Source organism: Neolamprologus multifasciatus, chromosome 2 (genome assembly GCF_963576455.1).
Source record: "Neolamprologus multifasciatus chromosome 2, fNeoMul1.2, whole genome shotgun sequence".
Lineage (NCBI taxonomy): Eukaryota > Metazoa > Chordata > Actinopteri > Cichliformes > Cichlidae > Neolamprologus > Neolamprologus multifasciatus.
The window spans coordinates 9,945,475-9,973,406 of NC_140440.1; the positions used below are offsets into that span (position 1 = coordinate 9,945,475).

At 38.7% G+C, this 27,932-nt stretch overlaps 2 protein-coding genes across 2 annotated transcripts; one reads left to right on the plus strand and one right to left on the minus strand.

The window, feature by feature from the left end:
* Positions 1-271: 271 nt before the first annotated feature.
* ppid (peptidylprolyl isomerase D) lies at positions 272-7,084 on the plus strand. The gene is made up of 10 exons (XM_085180885.1): positions 272-456; positions 947-1,087; positions 1,616-1,722; positions 3,445-3,633; positions 3,795-3,917; positions 4,370-4,476; positions 4,709-4,850; positions 5,354-5,440; positions 5,662-5,704; positions 6,608-7,084. Exons 1-10 carry the CDS (start codon positions 372-374, stop codon positions 6,694-6,696), a joined length of 1,113 nt encoding a protein of 370 aa, XP_085037011.1. The 5' UTR covers positions 272-371; the 3' UTR covers positions 6,697-7,084.
* On the minus strand, positions 7,083-26,059 carry etfdh (electron transfer flavoprotein dehydrogenase). The gene is made up of 13 exons (XM_085180874.1): positions 25,758-26,059; positions 24,882-25,040; positions 22,534-22,763; positions 22,002-22,083; positions 20,447-20,565; positions 19,927-20,004; positions 19,316-19,465; positions 18,408-18,548; positions 17,217-17,360; positions 15,947-16,115; positions 15,050-15,232; positions 13,950-14,171; positions 7,083-7,594 (listed from the first exon to the last, which is right to left on the minus strand). The coding sequence occupies exons 1-13, from the start codon at positions 25,786-25,788 to the stop codon at positions 7,431-7,433; spliced, it is 1,872 nt and encodes a 623-aa protein (XP_085037000.1). The 5' UTR covers positions 25,789-26,059; the 3' UTR covers positions 7,083-7,430.
* Between the last annotated feature and the right edge of the window lie 1,873 nt (positions 26,060-27,932).

The following is a 27,932-nucleotide window of genomic DNA, read 5'->3' on the forward strand; positions in this document are numbered from 1 at the left end:
AATCCATGTGCAGCACAACACACAACAGTGGAGACCGGTGATCTCGTCTTTTTGGTGTTTTACTTTGGAAATCGCAACCGGAATACGCGTACAGTCATACTCACTGATCTTCTACCTTTGTATCTATTATTTTGTATCTGTTATTTTTGTTCTGCCAGTCATAATTAGATAAACATTGTTTGTTTTTAAAACCGCGTGAGAGTCACTAGAAATTAAATGAGAGTTAACATAGACCGTAATCAGCCGGCTTTTATTTTGAATTTAGTAATCGGAAGTCGTAAGTCTTTCCCATTCATCCCGTTCAACCTGCTCCAGTGCACCGGTCGGATTTAGCTAGTATTGCTAGACTAAGTGTTGATTTTTATTAAAACATGTCTTACCCAACACCATCCGACAAGCCTTCAAACCCAGCAAACCCCCGCGTCTTCTTGGACGTAGACATTGATGGGGAGAGAGGTCAGGACATCTGAAATCGACTGTTGTTTAACATCTATTTGCGCCACTTTAAGTCTTAGCTTTGTTAGCTTAGCACCATCCTGGCACGTTCTAGTGACTTCTAGAAACTGATTTATATACCACATGCCAAAGACGCTATCAACTAGAAATAAACCAAGCTGTAAATTACACGTGTTTGTCCATTTAAGAGCATTAAGGCAAATTAAAACGTTTTGTGAGCCAGTTTTGTGAGTGTATGCACCACGTGTGCTTTTGTCGAGTGTTACCATAATCTTATAAGTGAAACATGAAAGGTTAAAAGAGGAACGAGTACACAGTCTATTGTATTATAATTATAAGTTTGGGTCACTTAAAATGTTTTCAATCTTATTATTTCAATTTACCTAAACAATGATGATATTTCAATATAGAAACTGACGCTTGATAACATAGTCCAGATTAATATCATTGGTGTTGTAACTGATTAAACCGAGCTGCTTTCTGTCCTCAGCTGGCCGAATTGTTCTCGAGCTGTTTGCTGACATAACCCCAAAGACTGCTGAAAACTTCCGGGCTCTGTGCACTGGAGAAAAGGGCACTGGCAAATCGACTGGGAAACCACTGCACTTCAAAGGATGCCCGTTTCATAGAAGTAAATAGCCTTCTTAACTTTGGAAGGAGAGTTTGAAGATGAATAGCTGAGTAGTTGAAAGGACATCCAGGGTGGCGAAGCATTTGGAGAATATATCGTTTATTGGATATTCAGTACATTTCCTAGGAGAAAATCCCAAGTCTTGGCATAATCAGTGGCTTGGAAACTAGGTCTATGAGTACTATTTTTTTTTAAACTGTGAGTTTAAATAATACTGCTTGCATGGCTAAATTTAATATAGACAAGTAAGAGATAATAAATATATAATGTTAAGGCCTACAGTTTCCAAATTTACACAAAGTATGAGGTAGTGTATATTATAAAATGAATTGTTTTTTGCTCACACAAATGATCTCTCTTAATAGTTGTGCGACAAAGCATTTAATATGCAGAGTAAGTACCTGGATTCTTTTGGGATTGTTGAGCCCTTGAGAGTTCAAGTTTCATAATAAGAAGCCCGGAACAGTGTTAATATTAAGTTTGTTTAATATAGGAAAAGTAATGTCGCTGTAAATTTGTTCTTGCCAGTCATCAAGAAGTTTATGATCCAAGGAGGCGACTTCTCAAACCATAATGGCACAGGGGGTGAAAGCATCTATGGGGAGAAGTTTGAGGATGAAAACTTCCACTACAAGGTACACGACCTATCACCAGGACTGCAAATTTGTAGCCATTTTCACACATGCACTGCAGCTCCAAACTTTTCTAGGACTTACCCAACAGAAGTGCATGAGAGAACATTATCCAGTCTTTAACCTGCCAGCTCTCAGTCACAGAGTATGTGTAATGTTGGATTGCAGCAAAGGACAAATAGACATAAGATAAGATAACTCTTTATTGTCATTGCACAGTCATACATAGTACAATAGTACAATGAAATTGGAAAACTGTCCTACGTCGGCAATACATGTAACACAACACGACACGATATGACACATCACAACGCAACACAAACAACACAACACAGTATAATAACTTAGTAATAAAAAAGAAGAATAAGTGCATTTGTATTGCACACTGTTATTATTGCACCTTGTTATAAATATAATTATTTTTTGCATTGATCAGGACTATTGCCCTGTTGTAAAAGCTGTCCTTGAGTGTGTTGAGTGTGTGTTGCCTCCTGCGCACTATTTTCCTGGCATTTAGCCACCTGAATTCAGCAAGACATAAGTAAATGTTGCTTCATATATATATATAAAGTATAAAGCTGGTAGAAAAGGTAAACTTCATTGACTGGATTTAATCAGCATCTCTAGCTTAAATTTAAATTAATATCCGCTACCTTTAGTCTAACTTAACCCGTACCATTGTGATATAACATGTATTACTGTAAACTTCACCACAATGTTGCAAACTAACCAGTTTATCCTGCACCACATTGTGGCAAACTGCCCAGTGCAGTATTTTTATGCAATTTGAATAACACAAAGTTAGCTTGTTTTGCAAGACTTTAAAAAAAAACATGGTTGAGCAACACATGATGTATAGATCCCATATCTGATTTAAAAGCTCTAGGAGGTCACATGTAATAGATCAAATTTCCAACTTGTTGAACAATTCTTATCTTTAAAATTAATCGTATCTTCCCCTCCCGCTCTCTCGTTTTACATCTTTACACGTCTCTGAGTGTTCCACATAAACATTTTTTCTCTTCCTGGGAAATCACAGATGAGATGCACAGAAACACTTTGTGTACTTGTCATGACCTCCCACCTAAAAACATCTAAATGTTACTTTATATTTCTCGTCTCTTGTAGCTAATTAGATGTTGAATAGTGACTGCAGTTTTATTTATTTTTATTTACATCTACTTCATGCATGCATCACAGGGGATGTAAGGGCTATGTGGGATGTCGTTATGTTTGAGCAAGCGAAGCAACGTCAGGCTACAGCACACGAAAAATGACCTCATTCAGCAGTAATGCCAACAGTAATGCAGGTTTAATTACTTGTGAAGCGAAGGTGCCGAAATGCCGTTCCAGATCGTTTCCGGCCTGCTTTAACCCCTCCTCGTGCCACACGTGAGAAAGGAGAACAGTGGAAATAATCCGAACCTGATTCTCTTGAAATTGTCGGATGCTCATGTGTGAGAATGGCTTATGATTCTATATCAGGCGATTTTAAAGAGTTAGCTGAATTTCTTCATGCGCCACGTTGATTTGTGAAGTTTTATCATTTTAAAAATGAAATGCTTGGCTTGGATATTTGTGCCCTTAGTGCTTCTTGTCTTTCTTTTGCTTTCATTATCTACTAAAGCAAAGGAATTCAAAGTTACTCAGAAACGATGGCTGTGTTTATGGCTCATGTTTGATGTTCCAGCTGCTTTATCCAACCTATTTTCTTTCTCCATGTAGCATAGCAAAGTGGGTCTTCTGAGCATGGCTAACGCAGGGCCAAACACCAACGGCTCGCAGTTCTTCATCACAACTGTCCCCACGCCGCACTTAGACGGAAAGCATGTGGTCTTTGGACAAGTGTTGAAAGGGATCGGAGTGGTAAAAATGCTGGAGAGCATTGACACTACAGATGATGCCCCTGTGAAGGTAAATGAGTCTTTACTGACATTTACTATTTAACCAAGATAACACCTGCTCTTAGAAGTTAATGATACCAATCTGCCCATTATTTTTCTTTCGTGTTAAGGCCAAAACACATTTGGTCTGTTAAGCGATCTTAAAGTTTCTGCTAACATCTGCATTTGCAGCCATGTGTCATAGCCGACTGTGGTGAGCATAAGGATGGGGACAGCTGGGGCGCTGCACCAAGCGATGGAACAGGAGATGCCCACCCAGACTTCCCCGAGGACTCCGACATCGACTTTAAAGATGTAAGTATCAGCGCTGTCTTTGATCTTCAAGGACTCGGGTTTGCAGATAACTGCTCTGCAAGGAGCACTGTGGCATTTTTTTTAATATGCTTGTTTGCTGGCTTATCCAAAGCCAAATGAGAATGTGGATAAAAAAAAAATCAATATCACAAATCCAGGTCATGTTTAGTCTGATAAATAATGGAAGCAGGGGGAAAAGTGTTCCCAGTAATAATGAGTCAGATTATTACTGAGGTCATTGTTGTGCATGTTATCAATTTTACTTTGAAATAAAGTCGTTTTGAAATTGTGGAGGTTAGACTTTGCGTTTGTAATGTTAGCAATGTCTCCTTGTTCCCAGTGTCGGTCTGTGCTCGAAACACAGTGTTATTATAAGCAAGAGGAATGATGGCAAAAACTGCAAAAATAAGATCAAAGGCTCCAGTTTCACTTTGGCCTGTGCTTCTTTTCAGATGGAGAAAGTTCTGTCTGTTGCTGAAGATGTGAAGATTATGGGAAACAACCTTTTTAAGTCTCAAGACTGGAAAGGCGCGGTCAAAAAATATAGTAAAGCTCTCAGGTAAGGTGGTTTTGATTTACTTGCAGTCATAATCACCTTGACTTAAAGAGAAGTCACTTTGAAAAGATATTCCACAGGAATTAAATATTATTCCCAGTAACCCAGAGATGATTTTCATCTGTCAAAGTGCTCTGTGAGGATTGTTGTGGTGTATGAGCCTGATTTTCAAACAAAGGAAACAGTAGCAAAGAATAATTCCAAAAGCTAACAAATGATCTTTTTATGTTCATAGGTACTTGGAGGTGTGTGGAGAACAAGTGGAAGAGGAGGCACAGAAGAAGCTGGAGCCCACAGCCCTCAGCTGCTATCTCAACACAGCAGCCTGCAAACTGAAGATGCAGCTGTGGCAGGAAGCTCTGGACAGCTGCAATGAGGTGACATGAGCTGGAACAAAGCAGACTGTAGCACATATCACAGATTCAGCCGAGTGCTCCTGTGTGGCTGTTAGGGTTTACCGCTGGTGAACTTTTCAGGCTTCGCATGCTAAGCTTATGTCCTCTTACTTCTGGAAAACGGCTTATATGATTAGGTTTGAAGATATCAATCAGTACCCAGTTTCTGTTGCTGAAGATAGCACCCACGAGTGCTTAGCCTGATTCTGTCTACAGAGACTAAAATCTGTCTACCAGCACCTTTAACAAATTTGGGCACTCGTCATCAGTCTGGAGTTACAAAGGAAATAAAAGAATTTGTCAAACCGATTATATATTCCTTGTAGATTACATGCATTTTAGGGGGGGAAAAGTGTCTATTTAGTCTCTTTGATGTTTTATTTCTGTCTACTTCAAAAAATCATGTGGAAATCTTTTAGATTCTGTGAAATGTGACCTTAAAATTTTATCAAATCATCCAAAGAATAATTTTTCTTGTCTTACAGGCTCTGGAGCTGAGTGAAGGAAACACTAAGGCACTTTTCCGCAGGGCTCAGGCCTGGCAGGGGTTAAAGGAATATAACAAAGCCATGGTAATGTCTACAGAACAGCCTCTTGTGTTAGAGACTGTACAACCCAGCAGCACAGCATGAACACACTGCCTTTTATATGTCAGTTATCTGTAAACAATTGCAGTGAAAATTAAACATGAAGTTTAGCATTTCGCAATTTGGCATTAACATTAAAAATATTTTAAACCAATTAGCAGAACTGATTTTAACTAATTATTTTTATTGTGCTTCTAACTCGATAGTCTGATCTGAAGAAAGCTCAGGAAACTGCTCCAGAGGATAAAGGTAAGGTCTGCAGTGGTTTTGTTTTAACTAAAGTCTTGGTTTGATTTGTCCTCATAGCAAGAATACACCAAGTTTATGATCAATGGTCTTTGATCAATAGTTGTTGGTCAATGGTCATGGGAATTTGCATATTAGTGATCAAGGAACTGACCTCACAGCCCATTGTTCATTCAGTGGGCTAGTTTCAGTCACTGTGCAATGTACTGTTTATAAGATTGGAGAAACCTGCAAGTCAGCTGAGTCTGAAGAAGGAACGTTTCTCCCACTGAAAACGCTACGTCCGGATGAACAGAATCGACCTTTTGGGACACTAAGTTTATGTTTTATTTTTCAATATATATTCGTGTTATTCAAACTTAGCAAAGAGGTCATAGTCCTGCTGGAGAAAGACAATAGTTTTTCCCCAAAAGATTTCTGTTCCTCCTAATTGGACTTTTTGCAGAAAATGAAAAAGTATGGTCCCCTGAAAGGTCAACTACAACACACCAATGAATCAGTTTCTTTAATGGTTGGATTTTGCATAGCTAGTAGGAAAATAGGATGCTGTAAGAGGGAGGAGGGAGTGTTCAAGGAACCACATCCTCACTATGTACGTTAAAGTGTGCTGGGTGCATCAGGCTCACTGCAAAACTGCAGCTTTTTCCAGCTTTTTGACAGTGTTTCATAGCCCTTTTGATATGTTAAGCTTCAGTTCATTGGCTGCAGGCTAGAAGATAAGAGCTATCAGTGTGCTTCATGCTCTCTCTGTGCCTTTAGGAGCAGGCTGTCTTTTTAAACTCACTAGCCGGGCAAAAAGTGGATGTATGGGAACTAAAACTTGCTCTGAAAACTGGATATTTGAGGGGAAATGTTAATAGAAACTAGAACCGACCTATAAAATTTCAAATCTCTTCTTTTTCACAGCAATCACCAATGAATTGAAGAAAGTCCATCTTAAAATCCAGGAGGAGAAAGAGAGAGAGAAGAAAATCTATGCCAAAATGTTTGCCTAAACTATCTGACCTCATGATGCAATTGGCTGTCATTATTTACAGTGGAAGCTGTACCCACAGATAAGGAGTGTATCCAGGTGAAAATGTTCAGTGTTTTCATTTCATGGGTCCTCTCATGTTTTTACACCATGCACATTTCTTAATGTCTGTAAGCTTGGACCTGCCTTTACTGTAATAAATATTGTGAACATTGGTCTGATTGCACGGTGCTGGAAAACCAACTCATGTTAATGGTTTGAAGATTAGCAAAGCAATTTTGTGTGTGTTATTCCATGGTAGGGATTTTAAGAGTGCTCTTGGCTACAAGCAGGATATCCATTTGTGTTTATTTATGGTGTTTTTTGTGTTTATTTTTTTTAAACTGAGGTCAATAAAACAAAAGGCACAACTGTCAGGTTTCTTTATTAGTACTGGGACATTATCATAATATATACAATACTGTATATACCACCAGTAGTGCTGATATGAACCTGAGGTGATCATATATACACTATTACAATTGGTCAAGTACTTCTTAAAAACAAAAAACACTTAAACACCTCCAAAGCAGCAAAAACTGCAAATTCTGACTTCAGTTTTACACGGCCTTGCAAAACAATTTCTCCAACACCAAGTTTTTAAACATCCTTTGTCCTTTTTTGTACCCTCAAATAACTACATCTCTATATACTCAGGCACATTTTCCATACTCAAGTAATCTTTCAACACAAAAAGCAGAAAAACACCCAAGATGGTCACATTCCATTGTAGGCTGGTCCGCCACCACCCTCGGGCACAACCCAGTTGATGTTCTGGCTCGGGTCTTTGATGTCACAGGTCTTACAGTGGACACAGTTCTGAGCATTAATCTGCAACCTCATCCCATCACCTGTGTCCAGGGGAACATACTCGTACACACCTGAGTGTTTGTGGGGGAGAGAGAGTAAACGAGTTAGAAAACAGACCCAGAAGAAAAGCTGCTTGAGTGACATAATGACATGATTATCTATGTGAGATACTTTTTATATCAAATCCTTACATGGATACTGAGGAGTTCTTCCTTTTATAGTTTCTGTTATGGTTGCTGCACTGATAGTTTTCTGTCTAGGTGCTTGCTTTTACCCCTCTGACAGCATGTTTGGGATCACTGTCATTCTGAATAAAGAAGCCGTTGTTACATTCTTTCCAGATGGAGGATCAAAATCTGACAGTACATGTCTGCATTCATAATTTCATCAGTTTTGACAAGATCCCCAAATGTGACAGATGGCTCTAGACACTGTTGTACTCTCTCCTGACCTCCCCTGTATATATTGACAATCATTAAGACCGGTTGCCACTGATTTTTCAGTCCAGTGTTTGTGTAATCCATCTTTCAGCCTTTTCTTCTACTTCTGCTTCAGCAAATTATTATTATTTATTATTTCCTATTTCTTAACACTAGAACTGCTTTAGCTAGAACAGACCCCCTTGCATTTTAAAAATCTTGTGAAAGTTGAAATAAAACACCAACACTTATATTTTATGACTTTTCCTAAAATGTGTCCATTCAGTGAATGTGATGAGGTCAATTATAAACTATGTATGGGCAATGACTAGTTCAATATGTTTTTACAGTGAGACTGTTTTTATGCCTTTTTTATTTTAGCCTAAGTAAGACCAGCCATTATCCATTATGCTAGGTATTGTAGCAGCTGGATAGTGCAGTGATAAGACTACATGCCTTGGGTTTGGGAGTGGGAGTTTGATTCCCGCCTGGGGGTGTCTGTATCCAGTAGTCCTAGATCCCCCACTCCAGACATGAGTGACATAAATATGAGGATCCAGAGTGCTACGGCAAGGGGGAGCCAGGCCGACAGGACAAAGGGGGAGATCTCGTCACCCCAAATGCGATAGAAGAAAGGATTGTTGAGTGTGGGAGTAACTGATCTACACTACGGCGGCAGCCTACAGCATACATCATTTGGACTGTGGAAGTGTAGTTGGATGATAGCAAAGAGCACACTATTTGGCATTTAAGGAAGCTGGAACAAACAATGCCAGATAGTCTGGACACACCCAGAGCTATCTACAGCTACACTATTTTTTTTCTTGGTATAAGAAAGTTCCCATTTCAATCTGTTCTTTGCTAAGTTCATCCCTTGAGTTTGCACGAATGACTCATGGGTCAGTTTAAAGTTGCTTTCTGAAAATAGTCAAGTCATTATGTCTGCTTCAGGTCTTTCTTTTAATGGTTGCCCCACCTGCAGGCAAAATGTCTAAATGTTGTGGGTTTTTATTTTCATAAGTTTTCATAAATTATAAATCTTTTTAATGTAGGAAGAACCATTAGCTAAAATTGGTCATTTTTTTTCACTCATTAAAAGAATGTTTTGTTTCTACCACAAAGGTTAACAAGATGAAATAATGAGAGTAAAAGTTGATAGTTTAATCAGCTTTTCAGCAGCAAATCTAATTTTCCCCATCTCCTAGTTACATTACTGCTCCCTGCTTTAATTTTAATAGCACATAGACCTAACTATTACCAAACCCTATAAAGCCCAGTGATAGACTCCAGCCCCACTTCTACTCTGAACGACGTGGAAGATGATGGATGGGTGGATGATAAAGACCAAAGGTGCACACAGTGATGGTAAAGTTGTAGATTTTTTTAAAAACCATATTCCTAATGAGTGCTTGCGAAATTAGTTCAACTAATCATGGTTAATAAGTGTTTGTGCCCAGATGAATGTAGGCTGTGGTAAATATAATAATTTAAGCCTCCAAACAACAGCCTGAAACTGGTAATGATGAGTGCAGGGCAAAACCTAACAGTGCTTCTGTAACTACATTTTAAATTTTAAACATGTAGCAGGTTCTACATTTTGTGGCCTTATTATATGCAACAGTGTAAGGCTGACTGATTATACTCCAAACATAGTTGTGATTAAAAAACACAAAAAAACAACACAACCTCAAGGATAGTTTATAGGCTGTAAGGTTGGGAGCAAGTGATAGATTTAAGCTGTGTAAGTTCTCTGCTGCTATTCGCCAGCCAACCCTGGTATTCCCATAACTATTAAAAAAGCATTTGGACCTTGCTGACCTAAAGCTGCACTGTGTACAGGGGTGTTAATGTAACTGCTGGCCTTTCATATCCAGTCTCCCATGCTCTTTAGGGCTTGCGTTTCTGGGTCTCAACTTGTGCTGCACTTTGCTTCTCGTAGACCTCACATCATTAAGTTTCAGTTTCCAGAGAATTCAAAGGGAGCCACAGTCTGAGAGACAGAATAATGAGTTCAGCTTAACTTAAATAGAGATAAACACGCAGAACCTGAGCCTGTCTACCTGGCTTAATAAACAAACTCACTCATAGCCTAAACCTACTGATAATAATGTCATTACATTTGTTGTGAGATTTGGTTTTAAACGGAGGCTGAAGCTTTTAAAAACAAGAAAATGTTACTCATTACCACAGAGACACCCAGGAATGCTGGCCTCAACTCGCTCTCTTTTTTAAAAATACTTCGCTTGCTTGCAACGTTGCCTGGTGTGCATGCAAAACCTACGGCACCTATAGATATTTACAGTCTGTCAGTTTTTGCAAATGACCTTAAAATATTTTTGGGGAAGAAAAAGAAAATCAGGATACAAGATTTTTGACAGCCTCCTTTTTTCACATGTAGCACGCAGAAGGAATTGGTAAACTTGGGTGGTTTTTTTAACATCCTATGATTAAGGTGTGGAAGTTTCCTGGAAAGAAATTGTAAGAAGCAGCAAACACACAGGTATTCACCTAATATCTGAGCTTACTGCACCCAACATTTATGCCATTAAAGCCTGCATATGTCAAAATAGCTTCTCAATAAGACATTAACCCATCAGAACATCTTCAATGAGCCTTGGAATTGAATGTACAACTCTCGGGAACAATATTGCAGTGATTTACTACCAGACTTTACTTCATTTGCTGTTTTAATCATTGTGGGTAGTGCTTCATAATTCACTGGTCCAAAATCTCCTAAAAGGTATTCAACTGTGTTCAAGATCTATTGAGTAGGATGCTCACAGGAATAGTCACATCATTTTCAGACTAGTAAAACCAGGATAGAGATGTTTTACTTTAAGACAAAGGTGATAAATTCAGAACAATGTTTTATTGATTAGGAGAGACTCTTCCTTGGAGGGTAAAAGAGGGGCCTGAATCCCTTATTTAGAGGTCAAGGTTTCTTTGCTAATAATTCAAAGAAAGAGGTTATAGTGGGGCTGAAGCTTATGCCTGCTTAAGTCAAGTAAAAGGCACAGCTAATACAAAGAGACACTCACATCATCTTTGAATTAATGTAACAGGAGCGAAACCAACAAAAACTTACAGGAGAACATAAAAACCTCTCAAAAGCCCCCAACCAACCTGGACGTTTAAATCTAGTGAGGTAACAATGCTAAGTAGTAGGGCTGGATCATATCATACCATTCACGGTAATACCGGTATAATGTTCGTCAACGATAAGAAAATGAAATATGGCGATAGAATATGGGTAAAACGCGCATGCGCAGTGCCTTTGTTTTCATATGCACATGGTGGAAAAAGCATGGCGGTGACGGAGAATGAGAAGGGAGAAGGCAGATCGTTGAATGAAACAGATGAACCAGAATTGGTTTGTAAAAATGCAGAAACTTCAGTGGTGGAACTGGTTTACCTTTCGTCCGCCGGAGACACAACAAAGCACTATTTTTGGTAGAGCATGCTAGCGGGGCGTCGTTATTACAGTGTTTTTCGGAAAATAAAATCCATCCTTTGATTTTTCTGAAAATCGACAGTGCCCCTTATAATCCCGTGTGCCTTATGTATGAATTCTGGTTGTGTTTACTGACCTCGAAACGATTTTATGTACAAACCGGATTCCAAAAAAGTTGGGACACCAAACAAATTGTGAATAAAAACTGAATGCAATGATGTGGAGATGGCAAATGTTAATATTTTATTCAGAATAGAAGGTAGATGACAGATCAAAAGTTCAATCCGAGAAAATGTATCCTTTGAAAGGAAAAATATGTTGATTCAAAATTTCACGGTGTCAACAAATCCCAAAAAAGTTGGGACAAGTAGCAATAAGAGGCTGGAAAAAGTAAATTTGAGCATAACGAAGAGCTGGAAGACCAATTAACACTAATTAGGTTAATTGGCAACATGATTGGGTATAAAAAGAGCTTCTCAGAGTGGCAGTGTCTCTCAAAAGCCAAGATGGGTAGAGGATCACCAATTCCCACAATGTTGCGCAGAAAGATAGTGGAGCAATATCAGAAAGGTGTTACCCAGCGAAAGATTGCAAAGACTTTGCAGTTATCATCATCAACTGTGCATAACATCATCCGAAGATTCAGAGAATCTGGAACAATCTCTTTGCATAAGGGTCAAGGGCGTAAACCCATACTGGATGCCCGTGATCTCCGGGCCCTTAAACGACACTGCACCACAAACAGGAATGCTACTGTAAAGGAAATCACAGAATGGGCTCAGGAATACTTCCAGAAACCATTGTCAGTGAACACAATCCACCGTGCCATCCGCCGTTGCCAGCTGAAACTCTACAGTGCAAAGAAGAAGCCATTTCTAAGCAAGATCCACAAGCTCAGGCGTTTTCACTGGGCCAGGGATCATTTAAAATGGAGTGTGGCAAAATGGAAGACTGTTCTGTGGTCAGACGAGTCACGATTTGAAGTTCTTTTTGGAAATGTGGGACGCCACGTCATCCGGACCAAAGAGGTCAAGGACAACCCAAGTTGTTATCAACGCTCAGTTCAGAAGCCTGCATCTCTGATGGTATGGGGTTGCATGAGTGCGTGTGGCATGGGCAGCTTGCATGTCTGGAAAGGCACCATCAATGCAGAAAAATACATTCAGGTTCTAGAACAACATATGCTCCCATCCAGACGTCATCTCTTCCAGGGAAGACCCTGCATTTTTCAACAAGATAATGCCAGACCACATTCTGCATCAATCACAACATCTTGGCTGCGTAGGAGAAGGATCCGGGTACTGAAATGGCCAGTCTGCAGTCGAGATCTTTCACCTATAGAGAACATTTGGCGCATCATAAAGAGGAAGATGCGACAAAGGAGGCCCAAGACGATTGAACAGTTAGAGGCCTGTATTAGACAAGAATGGGAGAGCATTCCTATTTCTAAACTTGAGAAACTGGTCTCCTCCGTCCCCAGACGTCTGTTGAGTGTTGTAAGAAGAAGGGGAGATGCCACACAGTGGTGAAAATGGCCTCGTCCCAACTTTTTTGGGATTTGTTGACACCATGACATTTTGAATCACCATATTTTTCCCTTAAAATGATAACTTTTCTCAGTTTAAACTTTTGTTCCATGATTTATATTCTATTCTGAATAAAATATTGACATTTGCCATCTCCACATCATTGCATTCAGTTTTTATTCACAATTTGTTTAGTGTCCCAGCTTTTTTGGAATCCGGTTTGTACACGGCGCTCGAAAATCTGTCAAATGTTTTAGTACGACTTTGCTAAGCTGCGAAGCCGCACCGCTTGATGGATTGTCGGAGCATCGCGGAGTGATACGTACTGTGCTTCAACATAATATTACCGTATTGTTTGTGTATAACCTCTTTTTAAGTTTTGTGGATTTTATACATGGTTATGCTGAGGATATGTCGGCCAATTTCCACTGGAAATGCCTTTTGGTTAAACTGTCAGCAAGGAATTTGCATTTGCACTGTTAAATTTTTATATAACTTAATGGATATAAAAAAAACAGCTGCTTGTTTAAGTGAAACATTGTTGGGTTTTTTTTTTTTTGCGCACTAATAAAGTTGTGGAGTCTTAAAGTGTTTTGTCTAGTGTCAATTATATCGTCATTTATTTCGTTATCGCAAATTTTCAAATGTATATCGTGATAAATATTTTTGGTCATATCGCCCTGCTCTAGTAACTAGTACATGTGTGCTCCATGTTTGGTGAAACAACTACACATAACTGGTTTAAGAGAACACTAAATGAGAGCAATTCTGATAAAGCATTGACCATTTAACACATAAAAGAACAAAATCATTGCTGGTTCCAGTTTTCAGGTACAAGTGTTTGCTTTGCTTTTCTGAACAGACTGAATGTCAAGACTATTATGTTTAAACTACAATGATTAGATTATGTAACTCTGCCCTCTAAGCACATTGCTTCTGTGTTACTAATGTTAACATGCCCTGTTCACCTTCTTACTTTACTATGTGGAAAACATGTTGCAATTCTCTTTAGGGACTGTAGTGGCGTTACCTGCGGGGCAGAAACGTTGCTCGGGTCCATCATAAATACCCAAGTTCCTGGCGACCGGGACGCTGTCATCTTTTAAGGTAAGATGTGGGGGCTGGTCCCCCTCATGGTTGGTCCCACTCAACGCCACAGAGGAGAGCAGGTCAAAGCTTATCTTGCCGTCAGGCTTGGGGTACTCAATCGGTGTACATTCCTTAGCTGGTTTCAGCTGGTTTGCATCAGTACCTGAAAAAGATTTTGCAGAGTTGGTCACAAAATGCTGATTTATCCGCTAGGATAAGATAACCTCAGACCTCAGGTAAAGACAAACCACTGGTATTTTGCGGTTTCTGCTGGTCTGCAGCAACAAACTTGAACAAAGTGGAAAACCTACAGTAGTCTACTTTGCAATCTTTGCACATTAAGTCAAGGTCACTGGCAATACAGACTTTTTACAGCCTGGTAAAGAGTTAAAGTAGAGCTGCAGCCACCGATTATTTTAGTGATTGAGTAATCTATCAATTAATCACATAATTGGATAAGAAATACTTTTGCCTTATTAATGAGCAATAATAAATACTCAAAAGAGGAAAAGCACAGGTCTTTCTAAATGAACTGCTCATTGGTTTTCTATTTTAGAAATTGCAATGTTTTAAAATTTTAAAACATTGCACTGCCTCTCACCCTATGGTAGCTCCAGCTCCCCTGTGGAAGAGAATGGATGGATGGAAAAAAAAATATAAATACTCTCAAGTACTCTCTGATGAGGTAGGTTTGTTGTGTGTTCAGGTTCATGAGTTTTTGTGCTTGTGTGTAAGTGTGAAGAAGACAAGTAAAGAGTGAGTTTGTCTTTACACCTTTAAAGGAGAATGTAGTGGCTAAAATGAAGAAAAGCGAGCATATCTGAAGTTTGCTACATGCTTTGATGCAAAGTTTCTGTGCTGCTGAAAAGAGATCTTATAATTGTTTAGAACGCTTGCGTTTTCATGGTGACAATGATGCGCTACAGAGCCACGTGTTAATCGAAGCATCTAAGCAAAAAATGTGTCAAGAATTTTTTATTATCAAATTACTCGATGAATTGCTGCAGCCCTAAAACAAAGAATCTGTTCTACAATACTCACCACAGTGTTTTAAGGTCCAAGGCTCTTTTCCTCTACAGATCCAATAGAAAATGCCAGTGTAGATCATTCCACCGTAGAGGCCAAAGTAATTGTGGAATGATGGCCTAATATTTCTTACTGCGTACAGCTCCTTCCACACCCAAGAATTCTTTAGGTTCTCAGCATACTCAGGTACATGAAGCCCTAATGAGGAGAAATAATAAAATAGAAATGATAATTAACAATAACAAATTTAAGGACTTTAGGCTGAATGAACATGAATGAAAGTGGAAAAAACAATGTTACACCAAACCCTTGCATGTAAATCTGAAACTGGGCACTACCATTAGGTGTAAAAACGCAATTTGGTTAACTAACCCTTTAAAAAAAAATGTTTCTTTCCAGAGTACAAGATTTGAAACATAACCTTTATTAACTGAGTAAGCACTGTACTCACGAGATCCATTTCGTTGCCTATGCAAAGGTTTTGTTTAGGCAAGTGTATATTATTTCCCTTTTGGTTAGGTTGAACCTGTGATAAATCATTGTCAATGAATTCTGTCCTTTCAGAAAGTGAGTTATGACCCTTGAAACTGCTTACACTTGACATTTTTATTGATACTGCAGTTCCCTGATTGATGCACCTTCAGTTTGAGCACAAAGATGATGCCCCCTTAGGAAAGAAGTTTTCTCATTGTGTATTGAAAACTCATAAGCCTTTATTGCCTGACCTTTTCAACCTTTCAGAACTGCTACCTGCCATTCAATCTTGTGTAACCGAGGTTTGTAGGGTCTCCCCTATGTTGTTTCAGAATTTAATTTAGAGAGGTAGAATCCTCAACATCCCATGACTGAGTAAATGTAATACACACAGGTGCTGTAGCTACCATGATCATTGCTAGGTCTTAAACTCTGTACCTGCTGTCTCCGAGTCCAGTGTCTCTGCTGTGAGTTTGGGGAAAATGGCTTCAGCAGCCAACATGCCACTCTTCATTGCTGTGTGGGTGCCTTTGATCTTTGGTACATTCATGAAACCGGGGCTGCAGCCGATCAGCAGTCCTCCAGGGAAAGTCAACTTTGGGATGGACTGAAAAGAAACAGGAAGTAGTTCATACTTAACTTTCTTCTGTTCTACTTTTAAGTAAACTTTTAATTGGATTTTTGGAATTTGGCCATTTAATCAGATGTAACCTGGGAAAATGTGTCACTATGTCTAAACACATTTCTGGCCCATGACAAAGTAAGACTTAATTAATATTCAGGCATCTATTTATGTAAAACCCCCTCAGGGATGAGCAAAGGCCCCAGCTTTCCTGTCTATGCGAATGAGGAGTGGCTGAGCAGTCATATTTTTTTTTTAACTTTTTTTTTTCTGCCAGATAAAACCCCAGGTGATCACTTTTGCTGTACATATGGATTAGAGAGCAGTGTTAACTTTCCACCTTGTTCAGCACTTGTACAAGTAGAATGTAATGCTTGGTCAATATAGTAATGTTGAACATTTTTTAAACACATTAAGCACAACTGGTCCGCACACAGTTAAGGCAGTTACCAAGGGTAACAACTTAGCCATCTAGTGTTTATGTTAAAAGCCAGAGGGAGCCATGGAAAATGGACAAAAGAGCTGCATGTGGCTCAAAACCCCTGCCCCATGGAAAACAAATGACAATGATTACTAATTAAAAAGCTGTGTTTATATTATTAATATTCTACTTTTGTCCTCTCCATCTCTGATAGCTCAAGTGATATTACCTAATCTCTTTTCAGACCTTTTATTATTAAAATACACTAATACTAAAATTCTAATTGACCAGGAAGGAATCATAAACAGAAAGATCAAGACAACCACTTTACAGACTCACAAATGCAAATGCTTTATACAATTAATAACCAAACACACAATATTGTAATCAATTCTTTGTTGTTGTTTGCTGTTAATATGGAGTTAACAACTTTAATTTGTTTACTCTTGATTGCTCATGACTTTAATTAATAGATTAAAACAGTCCTTAGAGTAAACCTAAGTTGTGATGTACATCTTGTGATGAGCTGTACTCACTCTTTGGACATTCATAATAATTCAGCACCGAAGGTGAAATTTGCATTAAATCACAAATACTTGGTTCACATCAGACAAATGTGAGCATTTTTTTTCTGAATGACGCAATTACGCAGCGTACAAACATACCTGACATCCTCCCTCATTCAGGGCCCTGGCTCCATATGCAATCCTCTGGCCTCCCTCCAGTGTTGGAGCTACAAAGGGATGGTGCTTCCAGCGTTGGAACTCTCTGAATGGGCTCAGGTACGGATTAGTGTAGTCTAGACCGACCTGACGTGAGAGAAATTGTAACTTCAACAGACTGAGCGGAAAAAAAAATAATAATAATAATCATTGAAGACAAATGCAGGCTGAAAACATTTTCTGCCACCAATCTATGCCTGCCAGATCATTTAAACTTAAAATAGAGACCCTACTTATTCTTTGTACCTGTTCAGATCACTCTGAACCTTATACTGAAATTTTTTGAAAGTTCCAGAGTGAAACTATGGTAGGAAGTTTTTTGGGTATGAAAGCTCACATTGGACATTGAAGCAAAAAAATACCAGGACTTCTAATGTCCTCTAAAACGCAACACAAGGTTACCTTGTGTTGAGTTGTCTGAAGAAGGATGAGGGTAAAGTTTAAAGCGTGGCAAATATGGAAACAGACTCCTCTGTGCTTGATGTGTGGCCACATTCACTGACTGCACATGAAAGGCATTGGTCATAGATGTGAAACCTGCCTGGCATTTATGGCAGTAGCTCTGAATATCCAGTTAACAACTCAAAATGGCATCACGCAATCAGGACAAAATATGAGATCAGCCTCAAGCGAGACTGTGTGCGTGTGTCTTTTGGTGGTAAAATGAAATGCAAAATTAACTTAATTAATGACCAGTGGAGAGCTTCATAATCCAGTCTGACAGAGTTGGAGAAAATTTGCAAAAACCCCCCAAAACCCAGTGATATCAACTGTCTCAGTGCATGTGTGCAGAAGCTGTGATCACATCAGGGTTGCTTTGAGACCTTTTTTTTCTTAGTTTACTGCTAAAATCATGATACATGCGCAATTTAAATTTCGAATTATCTCTACATCAGATACAGCACACAGACATAATATGTAATCCTACAACACATATGATCTAGTTGGAAGAATGAATGTTGAGAATGAATTGCTTTTATTTATTCATACTCTACAGACTGAATAATAAAAACTAATAATGTAAAATGCCAAAGCCTTTATTGAAGAGCTCAAACAATATCCTGACATTTTTTTACTGCATGGAACATCCAGCTATCCTGTATGGATTGGTAAAATGTGCACAAAACCACTCACAACAAAGCCCAAGGCCACTAGAGGCTCTCCTTCATTTAGATGATACAGAAAGGATCCTCCATACGTGTTTCTGTCCAGGGGCCAACCCACAGAATGCTCCACTCTGCCTGGCCTCCACTTCTTCTCATCAATCATCCACAGCTAACGACAAAAGACACAAAAACAAAGACAAATGAGATGTTACAAATCGTGACGCATCTTTACTATATTATTCCTTTAGTATTATAGTGCCATATTATAACCTTTAGTAACTCTGCATAACTCAAAGTTGAAAATGGTAATATTTATCTTATCCTAGGCCTTAGTAAAGAGCCTCAGTTCATCCATTTTCTGTTTTAGCACTTCTTCCTTTAAAGTCAACTGTCATCATCCTCCTGTCAGTTTGCTTTTGTAAGTCATATGACCCGGGTGGAGCTAAGGAAGCCTAGCCCAGCTTTTTATTGTCAGGGACTGATTGTATCCTAGACTGTGACCTCTCCTTAATATGGCAGTGATACTTCTAGGCTGATGGACACAGACTCACCATTCACTCAGGTAAGCACACATCAAACAACTCATTGCATTTTCCTTTGTAAATAAACCAGTTAAACCCCAGTAAACTTGAGTGGACTCCGTCTTTTGTTGCAAGCTGAAGCCACCTATAACAATGGCTTTATTCTGATTGACAATGTCTCGAAAACAAAAGGTTTGTGGCTAGAGCCAGTGCTATGTTCCTGTGATGACCATATTAAGAGAATCATAAACAGACAAGAAAAAAAAAAAAAAAAAAGCCTGAAACTAAGCATTTAGAGCAACCTGAAGCCCGATGAAGCCTGAAGCTTATAGTGACTTCTTATTTATGTTTATAGAACCACAATGTCATCCAGTCTTGAAATACTAAGCTGATAAAGACAGTGTATGGTATTTACCTCCTTCAGGCCAATGGCATAGGTTTGGGGTTCACAGTTTTCACGCAGGTTGAATTTGTTGTACAGCTGCTTGGCTAAGTGGCCGTGACAGCCCTCACCAAACAACGTGACTTTAGCATGGAGCTCCATTCCCCTCTCAAAAATCCCCTCCTGATGCAAGAGAGGAGGAGGATTCGTAGATGAAAGACAAGTAACTGAATAGATTACAGAGAACAGTTAGGTTGTCCTGGTGACAAACACTGAATTGCTTTTTTGTAGACACTAATGATGCAGAATGGGGGGAAAAAAAAAACCTTGAAATAGATCAAACCCTACACTCTCAGAGCCAAATATGATTTTCTACATGAAGCGTATGAAACACAAAACCAACATATATAATGCTCTATACTGTTTTGTAGACCTTTTTCCCAGGTATAAATGAATAAACTGCACATTTTTATGCCTGATGGTTCCGTTTGTTTTATATATCTTTAACATAAAGACCTGATATAGCAAAGCTATTCATGTGTAGATTACAAGAAACTCCCTAATGGTTCTAATTTTCATTAAGCTAACACACCAAAGACAACAGTGGAACAGTATTATTAAATGAACTTTTCACAGAACATTACCTTTGGTGATCCATCCTTGGCAATGCCTACATCATTGGTGGCAATTCCTTTTACACTTCCGTCTTCATGAAATAAAACCTTAACATAACAGAGTTAACAATGAACACTTTACACATCGTGAGAGCACTAATCACTACATGTTCAATTAATTAAGACGGTTGAAAACTGGATGTCTATACATTCCTAATTCTGTAAATTCCTACCATCTTTAAGCCTATCGTGTAAAGTAAGACATACAAGGTTTGTGATGTCAGTCTCTTGTTATTCTTTTATAACTCATAAAACCAGACCAGTAGTGTAAGCAATAATAGTAAGTTTTAATTAAGTTTGATAGCCTCATAGAAGCCAAACAAACAATTTCAAGAGAATAAACAAGATCAGCAAGGCACTCACCAAGTTTCGTAAATATCTTACCACTGGTAATTTAGATACCGTGTCTCGTGAACAAGACATCAATCACACAAAGTTTTGAATGCCAATGACATATAGTACATCAATGAAAAATCAAAGACCATCGTACCTCAGCTGCAGCATAACCAGGGTACAGCTCAACGCCAAGCTCCTCAGCCTGTTCCCCCAGCCAGCGCACAAGGTTCCCCAACCTGACAATATAGTTACCATGATTCTGCATGGGCAGGCCTATGAACGGTAAGAAAGGTCATCCACAGATTAAGTGAGCACCTTGAATTCTCCAGAGTTTTGTCAATAAGCTGAATTACAGGTTTTCGAGTCTTTGGACTTGACAATCTCAGTGCAAAATAAAAAAACAAAACAAAAACAACCATATCAAGTGTAAACCTCTGTGTCTTTTTGTGAAGATATTTTGGTCAAAGTCCATTTTAAGACCCTTTAAAATTAACCTTTAACCTTAAGACTAACAGGCTGGCTCATACCATTAGGGTTCCAACTATTCTACGGTCTCAGCTAGACTTTTGGAATCACACCTTATATTTATAGTGCAATTGTTTTCTTTTAGGCAAGTTTGCACATGCACATCGTGAGCCTACCATGAAACTTTCTGCAGTGACGTGCCCTGAAATAATTTAAAATGCTTCTAAACAGGTAGAGATCAGGAGTATAGCTTATTATACTTTTAAGGTCTTTTATTACATTTATTGTAAAAGGGCATGTAGACACCCTAAAGATATAAGATTTGGAATGATATAATCTGGTTTTTAAGTGATGACGTATAAACCCTGCTTCAGAGTCCAAACTATTCTGCATTTATTAAGACTGTTGTGTTTTTAAAATGTTTTAATTTTTTGTATCTTGTTCTATTTAATCTAAACAAGCCCCTTAAAAAAAAGTCAGTGATCACTGTTGGCGTCTCTCGGTTTTATTGCCAATATTCATTTGCAGCACATTTTAAAGCTCAGTTTTTAAAACCTTACGATGGAACTACAGCTCAGCCCATGCAGCAGTATATTAATGACTAACCTCCTATTGTGGATGGATTATCTCAGTTGTTTCCCTGACTGAAGTTTGGTCCATTTACAGCATCCTGTCATGCAATTGCATTTGTCACAACTTGACCAATTCTGTTTTTGTGGATGTCTGCATGGGAAACCTGGTAGAGCAGCCATACTGGTCATTTTATTAGAGATGAAAGAATTTAGATAATTTGTAACTCTCAGTGATGATGCAGTGCTTGTTTGACTTTGGGACCTGAAGTGGAGTTTGGACCCAGAAACAGCTTATGACTTCAGACTTAAAGACCGGATACTTGATTAAAAAAATATTTTCACATTTCTATATGAAGCAGCATGTAAAAAACAAACAAACACACAGAAAACAAACAAACAACAAATAAATAAAAAAAATTAAGAATCTATGAACATGAATATACACAAATATACAATTAATGAATCAGTCTGTTATTGACTACATGAAGATTTTTGGTGAAAATAGAGTGTAATCAAGAAAGTCCCAGAATTTACCAATTTGTGCAATTCAGATTTCTGCCTTAAACCACGTAACCCTAACTAAAATATCCCTTTGCCAGTACTCTATTGAGACATACAGCATAAGTCAGTGTTATAACATTTTAATTAAAAATTAATACGTGCGGCTTTTACCTGGCAGTATGGGAACAGGGATTCTGTATTTCTCTGTTAAAATGCTGAATACATCTTCAGTCACCGGTGTGTTCAATGGTGCCTGTAGTACAAAGATTATTATTGATGATTTGACTTCCAAAGGATTTCTAATAATATAAACTATAATAACAATATAATAAAACAATTATAATTATAACAATTTCTAATATTAAAAAATTACATTCTTATACCTGTACTGTACTCTAACATACCAAACATTTTTTCAAGCTTCACAGAATTGTACAAATTATGTTTCTGTCACATATACTGTATTTTCCAGTATTCCATGTATTTCCATGTTTGCACATCTAATAAGCTGCTGGTCATATTTCCTGTTTTCCTAGAAAAATATAAAGAAATAAGGGGTGGCTCCCGACACCTGCACACTACTGTATGTGATAGTATGCACAATATGTTGCCTTTTTTAAATACAGCGTTCCCTACATGCAATCATGTCACATGCATTACACAATCTACAAAACATCAATCACATGTTTTTTAAGTCACCTACCCCGCGCTCCTTCCAATCAGGAATGAGCTCAGTAAGGGCACTGGGCTCCAGACAGGCTCCTGACAGAGTGTGTGCTCCAATCTGAGGGGCTTTCTCCACAAGACACACTCGCAGCTCCTTTTCATGTTTGTTGGCTAGCTGTTTCAGACGAATAGCTGCTGCAAGACCAGCAGGACCTCCACCAACTATCACCACATCTGCCTCATCTGCAAACCTCTCCATTTCAACACCTGCAAGAAGAACATTAAATATAGAAGAGATACTCAGACCAGACTCCAATGATTACTCATGTGGAAGAGAACGCCGCTCAGTACATAGCTAGTTTTAAATATCTAGGATGAAAATAGCAACTCTGTGTGCCCAGATGGTCTTACTTTGGTTAAAGCCAAAGTAATGCCACCCCAAACCAAATATTGAGAATTTTTGGAATCAATGTAGCTATAGAAAACACTAAAAGTGAAAAAAGCAACAAAACTATTTACTGAATGGCAATAAATGAACACAGTGAACTTTAAATTTGGATTGACTTAAGAACAACGATAAGACTTCACAAAAAACAAAAATAATTTTATTGTTTTATTCATGATTAAGAGTTGACAAGCATACCAAATCCACACTGCAATTTCTCTTTGAGTGTACTCAGCTTGATTTCTTTTTATGATTGCTGCATGCAGTTGACTCAGGCTTTGTGCACTCAGCACCAGACTCCAATGATTCCTCAAATACAGCTACCTCTGGAAAATTTGCTTTAACTAATTAGAAGATATACAAATATAGTGTGTACAAAATCCATAAAATCATTAACCTAACTGAAGTCTGCCAAACTGCTTTTCAAGTGTGTGTCAGAAACACTGAGTGCAAGAGGTGTGATGAAATGCTGAGAGAAACTGATGACAAGAAGAGCCCCTTTTCACTACCTGTGGTTTCAGTCGTTTTCTATTACAACTGAGTACCACCTAATAGAAAAGTCTAAAAATTGAGTCGAGTTGAGCCAATCCGATTCCAGAAGTTACTAGAGATGGCACGATACCACTTTTTTATGTCCGATACCGATATGAATCCGATAATGTATTTTTTAATCAATAATACTTTTTTTAAAAATATCTTGCTGCATTTTGTATAATTTCATACTCAAGTTAAAAAAAACAAAACAAAACACTCAAGCTATTCTGTTATACCTGTATGCAAAAAATACACTGCACCCAAAATATTTCATAGTTCAGCAATACTGATCAATCTAATAAACTTAAACCTACACCATCCTCCCTATCCTGGTATTTTAAAGAGTACTAAGCGGAAATATTAAGCAACGTAACTAATAGGGTTGCCAACTCCCAGCAAAAAAAAAAATAGGGAACCACCCCCACCTCCACCTCATGATGCTTAATCGACGTAATCAGCTTTAATTTGATGCAGTGTGGGAAAAAAAGCGGGCCAAAAACAAACAAGAGAGTCGAGAGTTGCGACAGAAAAGCCGATCAGCCGATTATTGATCAGTTTCATGATTGAAGTAGCAACAGAAGAGGGAGGGAGAGAGAAGAGGCAGTCGCTCCATATATCAGTTGTTAAGCTTAACGTGGGAACGCTTTACAAACATTCAGAGATGAACTTACATACTTGCTTTACTTCTCTCTGGGATAACTTTCTCTGAGATGAAATGCCGGTTTGGTAGCGAGGCTCCAAATGCTCAACCAGACCGCCGAGAGGTCACGCACGCCACAGCCGCTCTATCACGTTATGCATACTGCTCCTACGTGCTAAGGTTATAAGTTGAGTTACGCCATGTCGCAAGTTTTGTGAGGTGCTTTCGTGATATTTAATTAATCGGATTACATTTTTTCTCTCCAATATCCGATCCAGTGATTTAGGTCAGTATCGTAATTTAGGTCAGTATCAGTACCGATACATAATATCGGATCGGTCCATTTCTAGTAGGTGCTAGTGGAAAAGGGCTATTAAAAAAATAAACGCTTCTAAAACTGATTGCTGATGTGGAAACACACTAGGAGAAAAACCTGAAAATGGATTTTGACAAGTACGTATGCAGTTTCATTTGAAAGCTGTACAAAAGATTTCTACCCAGTATTTCAGTCTTTATTTGTGTCAAAGGTAGGATGAGGGTACAGTGGATTGAATGTATTGAATACATGGATTGAAAATAATGATTTATCAGGAGCATATAACTCAATAGCATTTAGCTTGGGGGTTGGGGGCAGGCACAATTCTGTGACTCTTGCAAAAACCAGACTCCATAGAGCGGGCAGAAGGTGTTTAAAAAATAATTTTCTAACTAAGTAATTAATCACATGATTCTAACGTCTTAATTAACTTATAACAAAGTTGCTTACCTTCCCATCTTGGATCATTATCTCGAGGATGGATGGTGTAGTGTGTGGTAATGCGGGGTGTTGACACTGTAGAGCATGCTCTTCTGTGTAGTGTTGTGTAGAGCTGAGGGGTAGCATGCTCTGTTTTTATTTTATGTAATAACCTGGCACATCTGTGGGCTGCAAGACAGAAAACAGCTGCCAGTCAAGACCAGTTTCGGCTGGTGGTAACGTCAACAAAAATACTGTTCTAACTTGACTGCTTTCAGCCTGCGTGGGTTAAAAAATAAAAGACACAAATTAAAAGACTTTCAACCAGCACAAATAGTCAAAGCCTATGGGTTTAGGCAGGTTCATAAGTCATCTTATGTAGTCAAAGGACTTGTGAAACAAAACACGTCAACAATTAGATCATGAAGTAATTACCCTGCGCAGCTGCTGCACTTCTAAGTGCCAAGCTTGCAGAGCTACTCTTTAACTGCTGCAAAGACAGACTGCGATTTATCATCGGTCTCCCGTTAATAAACAGCTTGTTAAGTTTCAAAACAATGACGGGACCTTAAAATAAGTACCTAACCTCTGAAAAGTCGTAACAGTGAATGTTTCTTAGGCCTAGGACTCATTTCAACTGACCTATATACTAGTTCACCTTTAACCTACTTATTAGCTTCACGCTAACACAGGAGAGGGTGCTAGGCTGTTTGGGCTAATGCTAAGCTTAGCATTTGTAAAAATAATTGCTAAACGCATTTAACAACAAGAAAAACATATTCACGACTTAATTACGTACTAAATGCTAGAGTAAAAAAAAAATGCTGGTGAAATCCAACAGCGGTATCTAACGTCAAACAGTGCAAGCTCGAAATGTGTTAGCTAACCGGCTATTAGCTGACGTACCTTGGCATGAGTATCTGCTAGCTGGAAACATTGTGTGTCTGCCAGTGCAAACTCACAAGCAGACAGCGGGTTGTCTTTTGAAAAAAAAATGCAGCCTGAAGAGAAGCTATTACGTCCTTACTTTGCTGCCAGTTTAAACGCTTATGAAACCCGCACACCTGCTACGCAAACGACCAGTGAGGTTATGTAGCTTACAAAAGGGCTCTCATAACACTGATACATTCAGGAGCGTCAAAAACTGCGCTGCTCTTGCAGCGGCGTCGCTTACTTAAGATAGCCACAACTGTGCAACTCGCCCTCTGTCAGAGCAGTGTTATGAGATTGTAAAGTGTGAGTCGGGCATTATTTAAAGGTGTGTCCTCAGGCCAATGTCCAGCTGGTTTAGTTTTTACTGGCACGTACGTGTCTAAGTTTCAATTCAAGTTCAAATTTTATTTGTCACATACACAGTCATACACAGTACGATAAGCATTTCACTGCATATCGTACTGTGTATGACTGTGTATGTGACAAATAAAATTTGAATTTGAATTTGAAGTTAAACCAGTCTAAGCCACAACTCCCCTTGGAATATCATCATCTTATCTGATACAATTTAGTTAATCCATAGCTGCCGATGAATGGAGAGCCAAAACTGCTGGGAGTAATTTTAACCCAGCACACATGGCTTAAACATCAGCTTTTTCAGCCAGGTTTAGCCAGTGTGAATTTTCAAAACACATGACCATTTAATTCCAGTTTGGACAAATGGCTTACCTTCTGTCTTAGGTTTGATTGACAGGTGTAGAGCTGTCCTACAAACTCTCATAAACCCCAGGAGTCATCAGCAGGAGGAGCCAAAGCAAATGAGTCAACAAATAGTTTGTGGATACCTTTTGACAGCCTGGTTAGCAAAACCCAAAGAACACCTGCTGATGGCATTGTAGAACTCATGAGATACCACAGTGATGCAGTTGGTCTGAGAATACATGGTCCACTGTCAGGAATGATGTGTATCTACACCTTTATGTTTTGGGAATAAAAACAACCCCTATGTATACCAATTCACTGCATATCACAGAGTTGTTATGCCTATTGTTGATATATTCATGTAGTGGCTATTCTAGAGTCTGTTGGAGCCCTAGGCAAAAATTCACAGGGGAGCCCTCCAACCAGCATTCCTCACAAGGGCGTAGATTTGGCATGGACGGAAGGGACATGTCCCCACCAATATCCAGCGATTATTGAATTGTCCCCAACAATAATTTGATCTCTTCGAGTAAAGAAAATCAAGCCCGATAGAAAGAAAAGAAAAACGATCTGTCAGCGTCTCATTCACCCAGCGGTGCAGAAAGAGTTAAATTACCTTCTCTACTGGAGTCCTACCTCATGTGACAAATATGGCCAATGTGATTGGCTGTGCCTTTCAGGGACCTCTGTTTAGTTTTAGCAGCGGCAAGTCTGCGCTGCAAGGTGGAGAGAGGACGGCAGCAAAAAGGAAGAACCTGGATATAAGAAAGTATTTTTCAGTCAAGTTCACTCATATAATGTGTCCGTCATAATAATGTTACAGGCTATACTAGGCTTTGGCCCACATCAGTCTAAAATTGTATGTAACCATAAATAGCGTGTTTTGGAAACTAACTGCACAACAGGCAGCACTATTAGTTATCTCAGTCTCCCAGAGTAGCATTTCTAATTTTGATTGAAACTGTCGGAGAAAACGGCAGCCTCGAGCAAGCCCGGATATTAGTTTACAGAGGCTGTTAAAAATATATGTCTAACATTAAAATGTTGGTGACACAATAATTTCATCCTAATGGTACTGACATATTCATAGGGTTCATTTCTGAGACAAAATGTAATGAGGTAGTCATGATTTTGCAAATATCCACCTTGTAGTGCAGTTTGCACAAATTGTTTTAAAAATGCACTCACCTTACAAACATTACTGATGAGTCAAGATCTTCACAAATTGACAGAAACATTGAAGCAGCTACACATTTTATTCTTATTGTCATGTATGTCCTATTTGTTAGGTGACAGAAGAACCAACACAAAGTTCAGAGAGCAATGGTGATACAAGATCACAGGTGAAACTGGATGATGACTTGGTGGTTCATGACTGTATTTGAAGCACATCTGTGACTGCATGTATTTGGAATTTCTCACTTATTTATCAGGTGACAGAGGCAG

What these genes read in the sequence shown, in the direction of transcription:
- etfdh (XM_085180874.1), bottom strand. Translation starts at nt 25,788, where the DNA reads ATGTTTCCAGCTAGCAGATACTCATGCCAAG. An exon ending in CCAAGGATGGATCACCAAAG is followed by an intron (nt 19,466 to 19,926) that starts GTAATGTTCTGT and finishes CTCTTGCATCAG; the next exon opens with GAGGGGATTTTTGAGAGGGG. An exon ending in GCAACGTTTCTGCCCCGCAG is followed by an intron (nt 7,595 to 13,949) that starts GTAACGCCACTA and finishes ACAAACACTCAG; the next exon opens with GTGTGTACGAGTATGTTCCC.
- ppid (XM_085180885.1), top strand. Translation starts at nt 372, where the DNA reads ATGTCTTACCCAACACCATCCGACAAGCCTTCAAACCCAGCAAACCCC. An exon ending in CTCTGGACAGCTGCAATGAG is followed by an intron (nt 4,851 to 5,353) that starts GTGACATGAGCT and finishes CTTGTCTTACAG; the next exon opens with GCTCTGGAGCTGAGTGAAGG. An exon ending in AGGAATATAACAAAGCCATG is followed by an intron (nt 5,441 to 5,661) that starts GTAATGTCTACA and finishes CTAACTCGATAG; the next exon opens with TCTGATCTGAAGAAAGCTCA.